Source organism: Canis lupus, chromosome 33 (assembly GCF_003254725.2).
Source record: "Canis lupus dingo isolate Sandy chromosome 33, ASM325472v2, whole genome shotgun sequence".
In the NCBI taxonomy this organism is placed as follows: Eukaryota; Metazoa; Chordata; class Mammalia; order Carnivora; family Canidae; genus Canis; species Canis lupus.
Window position 1 is genome coordinate 27,199,148 of NC_064275.1, and position 8,595 is coordinate 27,207,742.

General features: G+C 43.3%; 1 protein-coding gene across 3 annotated transcripts in view; it reads right to left on the reverse strand.

The window, feature by feature from the left end:
• The window catches only part of CCDC14 (coiled-coil domain containing 14), a 51,260-nt gene extending 43,606 nt beyond the window's left edge, over nucleotides 1–7,654 (reverse strand). For all 3 annotated transcript variants that reach the window (XM_035710016.2, XM_025474969.3, XM_049105399.1), the window contains exons 1-2: nucleotides 7,502–7,654; nucleotides 210–265 (exon numbers count right to left, since the gene is read on the reverse strand). In XM_035710016.2, coding sequence (XP_035565909.1) covers nucleotides 210–265; nucleotides 7,502–7,531 — 86 coding nt within the window. In that variant the 5' untranslated portion in view covers nucleotides 7,532–7,654. The remainder of the gene's footprint in view (nucleotides 1–209; nucleotides 266–7,501) is intronic.
• Nucleotides 7,655–8,595: the final 941 nt, after the last annotated feature.

An 8,595-nucleotide genomic window follows, 5' to 3' on the forward strand; every position in this document is an offset into this window, starting at 1 on the left:
TAAGATAGATTTATATAGAATTTTATAGTGACTATAAAGACTGTTAAACACTAAAATGATCAACATGGGTAGATATGGAAGTTTCTTCCCCAGAGTTTGTGAAGGTAGAGACCCATTTTCCGGGGTAGGCAAAATTTAGTGTGGCCCAAAGACCTGAAAAGTCTCTTGAGATTTACGACTTAAAGTTGTAAACTCCTGTAAATACTTACCCTCTCTTTCCATTGGTTAATTTAGCAGGTCCAGTGTGTTTTCCTGAAGATAACACCTATGATATAATACATTATATTATAGTAAATATACAAGTATTTTTCAATTATATTCTCAATAGGCTGTCTTGACAAAACCTGAAATGTTGTTTCCTTTTTGTGGTAAAAACACAACATAAAATCTACCATGGTAGCCAGTTTTTAGTGTACAGTTCTGTGGCATTACATATATTCATGTTGCTATACAACCAACATCCACCTCCAGAAACTTACCTTGCCAAACTAAAATTCTGTACCTATTAAACATTAACTTCCAAGCACCCACACTGTCCCTAGCAACTACCCTTCTAGTTTCTGTCTCTATGAATCTGATTACTCTAGGAAACTCATATAAGTGGAATTATACAGTATTTTTCCTTTTGTGATTAGCTTATTTCACTTTGCCTAATGTCTTGTAGCAAGTGTCAAAATTCCTTTCCTTAAGGCTGAATAATATTCCACTTGATATACATTATTAATTTTTTATAAATGTAATATATCCTATAAATTCATAATTACTATTGAACTCTTATTAATAAATTATTGTTCTACATCAAATGTCAAGCAAACAGCACAAGCTGAAAATGAGGCTGAGGCATTATTTTAACCAGAAGTACCTATGACAGTAAGTCTGGACTATACTCAATCTCTGAACATGTTCTACATTCCCCGAGTCTTCAAAACATAGAAGTTAATTCAACATATAGCACAGAATTCATAAGTATGATTCTGTTTATCCACATTATTTAGGGTGTCTGACAAAACCAGCCCATGAAAACTCTACTACTCCTCTTTATCTACATCTTTCTTTTTTTTCTCTTTTTAAAGATTCTAGTTATTTATTCACAAGAGACACACAGAGAGAGGCAGAGACATAGGCAGAGGGAGGAGAAGCAGGCTCCCTGTGGCGACCTCGATGTGGGACTCAATCCCAGGATCACACCCTGAGCTTAAGGCAGATGCTCAACCACTGAGCCACCCAGACATCCCACTTTCTTTCTTTTCAAACTCCTATAACAATATTGTTTATTTTATTTTTTTATTTTTTATTTTTTTTAAAGATTTTACTTATTTATTCATGATAGACACAGAGAGAGAGAGGGAGGGAGGCAGAGACACAGGCAGAGGGAGAAGCAGGCTCCATGCAGGAAGCCCGATGCGGAACTCGATCCCAGGTCTCCAGGATCATGCCCTGGGCGCTTAAACTGCTGAGCCACCCAGGATGCCCACAATACTGTTTTTTTTTTAAATAATTTCATTTTTAATGTAAAATAAGTGGGCTATCTTTTGTGTACAACAAAGAAAAAAAATGCACTTGCTTCAACGAGCATCCAGTATCTTGAAGTTAGCAAGAAGTTTGTTGTTTGCCTCTGGGGAGGGAAACTGAGTCTGGAGGACAGAGCAAGGAGACTTTCCGTGGTATATCTTTTTAATATCCATTAACCTTCTATAAGTATGATCTCTATTTAAAATATAACTTTTAAATGATGAATTAAGTTCCCTACTCACTCCCTTATTTCACCCTTCAGAAGTAGTCACTGTTGGCAGTTACATTTATGGTTTTTCTTGACATGTTTACATGTTTCATCCCAAGATAGCTTTGAGCAGGAACAACTGAACTATCTGGAGTTATGTGCAACTGAGAATACATCTTAAAAATTGGGTTAGTAGAGTCATACTTCTCCTTGAGATAACTTGGGGTATGATGAAGTCATGAGGCCAGCCGTGAGAACCAATGTTGTAGGAAATAAGATTCTATGTAGTGTTGCTCTGCTGGTCCCTGCAGGACACCCTAAGGGTCTTTCCTTTTGGTACATACATATGTTGGTATCCTTGCCAGAACCAAAATGAAATTCCAAAACATGGTGCTGCTATACTCTGGACCAAGTCCAAAAACAACTACCACAATTATTATCTTTCAAAATTAAAAAAGTATACAGAGGTAAATGTATGGTATACTTCTAGGATTACAAGATATTTCCCCAAAAAATATACATGAGGTTATGTTACAGAAAATCAAGTAATGAAAATTACCTAGGATAACAGCACCTTGCAACAGTAACTATCATAATGGCACATTTCCATCAAAACTTTTTAAAATTGTTTTAAAATAATACAAAGAATTTCAGTATACACTTTATCCAGATTCCCCAACTATTATTTCACTATATCTGCCATGTTCTCTCAAAATATATTCAGTAACAAAATATATACAATACAAAAAATATATTATTGTTTTTCTGAACCATTTTAGGGTAAGTTGCAGGTATGATATTATTTACTCCTAAATATTTCCTAAAAACGAGGTCATTTATATAACCATTATAATTATCAAAATCAGGACATTAACACTGATACTATATTATAAACTATAGACTTTATTCACATTTTGATGATTATTACAATACCGTCCTTTATTTTTCAAAAATGCCAGTCCATGTGCAATGCAGGATCATAGGTTGCTTTACATTGTCACACTTCATTAGTCTCTTTAATCTAGAATAGCTCCTCAGGTTATCATTTCATTGCCTTTTATAACCTTCAAGCCAGGATGCCCAGACATTTTAGACTTGTCTGATTTTCCCTCATGATTAAATTCAGGTTGTAAGTTTTTGGCAGGAATACCACAAAAGGGAAGTTTTGTCCTTCTTGATATGAGAACGCACATGGTATGAGTTTGTCTCATTACTGGTGATGTAAACTTTGATTATTTAAGATGGCGTCTGCCAGATTTTCACTCTAAGGTTCCTATTTTTACCTTTGTATTAAGCATTTCATGGGCAGATACTTTGAGATTATGCAGACTTCCTATTCATCAGACTTTCACGGAGTAGCTTTAGCATCCATTGAGGATTCTTGTCTTAATCTACTTGTTTGGGAAATGGTGAATTCTGTAACTTACATGATTCCTTTTCAAAAAAAAATTTTCTTAAAAGATTTTATTTATTTATTCATGAGACACAGAGGCACAGACACAGAGGGAGAAGCAGGCTCCCTACAGGGAGCCCAATGTGGGACTTGATCCCAGGACCCCAGGATCACGAGCCAAGCCAAAGGCAGATGCTCAACCATTGAGCCACCCAGGCGCCCCCTTACATGATTCCTTCTACATTTATTAGTTGGTCTTTTTATAATAAATTTATTTTTTATTGGTGTTCAATTTGCCAACATACAGAATAACACCCAGTGCTCATCCCGTCAAGTGCCCCCCTCAGTGCCCGTCACCCGAAATTCACCCCCACCCCCCGCCCTCCTCCCCTTCCACCACCCCTAGTTCATTTCCCAGAGTTAGCAGTCTTTACGTTCTGTCTCCCTTTCTGATATTTCCCACACATTTCTTCTCCCTTCCCTTCTATTCCCTTTCACTATTATTTATATTCCCCAAATGAGTAAGAACATACAATGTTTGTCCTTCTCCGATTGTATTAGTTGGTCTTGAACTCTAGGTAAGCACTCTTCCTTTATTGTTTGTTGGTATGGACTGGTTGATTCCTATTTTATTCAAAGGGTTATGATCTATTATCATCATTATTTATTTTGATGCTCCAATTGTCCCAGACTCTGTCAGTGGTAGTCTCTTCAGACTGGCTCTCATATCATTTTAACATGTTCCCATTATTTTTTTGAGTAATTCCTTACTTTCTGTGACAAGGTGCTCTGGGCTCATCCTTTGGTTTTGGTTTGTTTTTTCGTTGTAGTAAGAACACTTAACATGAGATCTACTTTCTTCATAAATTTTTAAGTGCATAATACCATATAGTTAACTACAGGCATGATGTCGTACAGTTCTCTAGAATGTATTTATCTTGCATAATTGCAACTTTACACCCACTGAACAGAAATTCCCCTGCCTCTAACATCTCCATTCTGCTCTCTGCTTCTATAATTGTGACTACTTTGGTCCCTTATGTAAGTTGAATAATGCAGTATCTACCCTTCTGACTGGCTTATTTCACTTATATCCTCAAGATTCATCCATGTTGCATATGGCAGGATTTTTTTCTTTTTTAAGGTTGAATAATATTCCATTGTGTGTATATAACACATTTTTTTTTCTTACCCACTCATCCATCAATAGACATTTAGGTTGCTTCCACATCTTGGCTACTGTGAATACTGCAATAAACACAGAAGTGCAAATAACTCTTTGAGATCGTATTTTCAATTCTTTTGTATAAAAACCCAAAAGTAGAATTTCTGGATCGCATAAGAAGTCTATTTTTAATTTTTTGAGCAACTGTCATGCTATTTTTCATTGCGGCTGTACCATTTTACATTTTCACCAGTAGTTTACAAGGGTTCCAATTTCTCCACATCCTTGCCAATGAGAATTGTCATCCTAAAAGGTGTGAGATGCTATCTCGTTGCGGTTTTGATTTGCATTTCCCTAATGACTAGTAATGATGAACATCTTTTCATGGGCTTCCTCGCCTTTTATACACCATCTTTGAAGAAATGTCTATTCAAGTCTTTTGCTAATTTTTTAATCAAGTTACTTTGTTTTTTTGCTTTTGAGTTGTAGGAGCTCCTGATATAGTTTGGATATTAACCCTTTAGTAGACAGAGGGTTTACAAATCTTTTTTTCCATTCCATAAGATACCATTCACTCTGTTGTTTCCTTTACTCTGCAGATGCTTTTTATTTTGATGTATCCAGGCTCATCATATAATTATCCTGCTTCAGCTGTGGGGTTGACCATTCCTCCATGAAGGCGTGGTTCCTTTTAGTGGATGATGATATTCCTTTAAGTACATGATAATATTTAGAAACCAAGGTATTGCTACTGGGACTTCCAATCTTTTTTTTTTCCTATGAATTATTTCTTTAGTCATAATGACTAGTTAATCACAAAAACTAAATCTTATGATTTTATTTTTAAATCTGTTTCCATATTAGCATACCTTCAAATGTTTTTTTAATGGTTGTATAGTATTTCCTTGGTGTAAATAATATAACATGTCCTTGGATTGCTTCATGTTTTTCACAACTGAAAAGCCTGAAATAAACCTTTCCATACGCAGAAAAAAAAAGAAAAAAAAAAAAAAGCCTTTTCATAGTCAGGATTAAAAGCTTATTTATTTGATGAAAGGCTATTATTCATTTATTAGCCCTTGATACGAATTACAAAAACACTCTCCAAAAGGCGTGCCCCAAATCACAATGCATGAGACAGTCATTTTGCTTTATGTCACATTTAATTCCATTGGGTGTTATCATTTAATCTTTTTTCTTTGCTATGTGAGAAAAGCATAAGCATTTCTTACAAGTTCTATTTCCTACCAACAAGTACAAGATAAAATTACATTTGTAGAATAATTTAGAGTATCCCAAAGACTTTCATTTCCATTTAAACCACACCCTATAATAGAGTGTAATGTCTGAAAGAGTGGACTCTGGCACCAGCTCTTGGGTCTGAATCCCGCTGCACCACCAATGAGTTCTGTAACTGTAGGAGAATCATTTGAACTTTTCTTCATCCCTCAAATTCCTCATCTATAACATGGAGATGGTAATAATATCTGCCTCATAAGGCTATTATGAATATTAAATGAATTATGCCTACTATGTAAAAATACTTAAGAGCAGCATCAACCACACAAGTGCTATCTAAATGTCAGGTATTCTTATCCTCCAGACGGTGGTAAACCGTAAGGGGGGCCAAATTTTGCTGCACCAATTTAAGCCAAGAGAGAGGCAGACGTTTCATCAGGTTCTCTCATTTTTAATCTTCCCATTTCTTTGAGAGACATAACCTGATACCTACTTACACCTATTTTATAGCTAAGGGAAAGGAGGCTTAGACAAGTAAAAAGTACTTGGCTTGGGATGCCCCGGGGCGGGGGGGGGGGGGGGGGGGGGGGGGGCTCAGTGGTTGGGCGCCTGCTTTCGGCCCAGGGCCTGATCCTGGAGACCTGGGATCGAGTCCCATCACAGGCTCCCTCCGTGGAGCCTGCTTCTCCCTCTGCCTGTGTCTCTGCCTCTCTCTCTCTCTCTCTCTGTGTGTCTCTCATGAATAAATAAAAAAAATTTAAATTAAATTAAAAAAAAATAAAAGAAGTGGAATCGGAATCTGCAGGTGACGGTGTTCACAAACACTGTGTTTCTCCTCCCTCCCCCTTGCGGACTGCGCATACTGGGCATACTGGGAGCTCGTTCAACCTGAGAGGATGATCTACAAGGGTGGGGATGGTGGGCAAGTACTCACGAAGGAAGTCTTGAGCCAAGTCTTGGGAAAAAAAAAAAACCGTGTAAGATCCACACTAATGGGGAACACAGCGTTACAGGTGAGTTGATAAGTGAAGGGAGATTGGGGAAAAAAAAAAAAAAGAAATAAAGAAGGGGGGGGGGACAGGTGGGTGTATTCAAAGAGGAGCAAGACCACTGTGGATAGCGAGTGTCTTTGATTCAGTACCTGAAAAATCTAGGTGCCACGTGCTGTCCTAGGCTTTGAAGATAACAGAGAGAAGCTGTGGAGTAAAGGGAGTAGACAAACAAGGCAGCAACTGTCTGTAGGCTGGAAAGCGTCCCGAATTAGGATTAGCACGGAGCGCACGAGGCGTGGTGGCAAGAAGCCCCCGAACGATGGGGATGCGATGGGGATGCGATGGGGATGCGCGAGCGCCGCCCTGGAGCCCTGGAGCCCTGGAGCCCTGGAGCCCTGGAGCCCTGGAGCCCTGGAGCCCAGGGGCGGGAGGGGGGCGGGCATTCCAGGCCGGGCAGAGAAGGCGCAGACGCGGGGACAGGAGGGCGCACGGGGGCGCACGGGGCGCTGCGGGACCAACAGGCCACAGGGCTGCGTGCATTCGGGACGGTAAGGAATGCACTGCTGGGGTCCAAAAACAAACAAAGAAAAACAGCTGTGTTGACAGTCCAAAGAACCGAGACCTTTACCCTGAAAAAGCAGCGTTCGTGTGTTTGTTTTTTGGGCAGAAAAGTGAACTCTTCGGCGTGCATTTGAGAAGGGCTGGAGGCTGCTGGCGCGGGGCGCGAAGTGGGGGCCCTTTCTGCTCTCTGCACCTGGTCCAGGTGGCCAGCGGCTGGGGCGGAGGACCAGCGACCTGCGGCGCCGACGGCGGAGCGGGACTCGACCCCGCACGCCCGGACGCGGCCGGGTCGCTAACGTTAGGGACCCCCCCCCCCGCCCCCCCCTCCCGCCCCTAGCTCCGCGCGTCTACCGCCGCCGCACGTCCCCGCTGGTACCGCCCCCTGAATCCGTCTCTAGCCCACGTGGACCCCGCGGGGCCACGGCCCTCACCTGGCCCGGCCGACATCCGGACCCGACCATCCCTCGCCGCCGCCGACGAGCCCCGCACCCAGGGGAGCAGAGCCGCCCGACGAGGAACTAACCGCCGCGGACTCCCGGCCGCCCTGGGCCCGCCCCCGAACTTCCGCTTCCGGGAAGGAGCCCGCCCCACGCCGCGCCTCATAGTCTCGGGAGAGCGGAGAGGAGGCCTCTTCGGTTCCCCCGCGCGGCGCTCTGGGCGTGCGCAATAGACCCCTCCCGGCCGCCGGCTCGTCACACACAGGAGGGAGGGAGGGAGAAGCCCACAGAATGCGAGTGGGCGGGGCGGGGGCGGGGCGGGGGCGGGGCCGGCTGGAGCCGAAGCGGGTGCTGGGCCCTGCTGGGGCGGGGCCGGGGCGGGGCCGGGGCGGGGGCGGGCGAGGGTGGGCGGGGCCAGCGGGCGGGGCGGGGCCGGGGCCTAGGTGGGCGGGGCGCGGAGTGGGCTCCCAGCGCGAGCAGGAGCCGGGCTCCTGAATCCCGGAAAGCACCGAGTTCGGGGCCCGGTCGCGAGGGTTTCTGGTGGCGAACGGCCCCCCTGAATGCGCTGGGGGAAGTGGCGACAGGACCTCGCAGGGCCTTGCAGGGGAAGGGACTGAAGGAGAGGGCGCATAGGTTTCCGAAGGAGTTGGTTCAGCTCCGTGTTTTGAATGAGTTTACGCGCCCTCACTCGATTTTGCATGATTCATCATCATCTTTGCATGATTCTGATGGACATTTCGAAATTATTCACTGTAGCCCTTGCACCCGGAATGGTGCTTATTAGTTGGGATTTTTGCTTTACTTGCGTGCATAGTTGTTTACTCTGCATTCGAAGTAATGACCCTTAATGAAGAATGACCCCGCATGCTTTTTTTTTTTTTTTAAGATTTATTTATTTATTCAAGAGAGACAGAGAGAGAGAGAGGCAGAGGAGACACAGGCAGAGGGAGAAGCAGGCTCCATGCAGGGAGCCCGACGCGGGACTCCATCACTTGACCCCAGGGTCACGCCCTCAGCCGAAAGCAGGTGCCAAACCACTGAGTCACCCAGGGATCCCCCCTCCCTATTCACATTAGCTTGCTTCACAA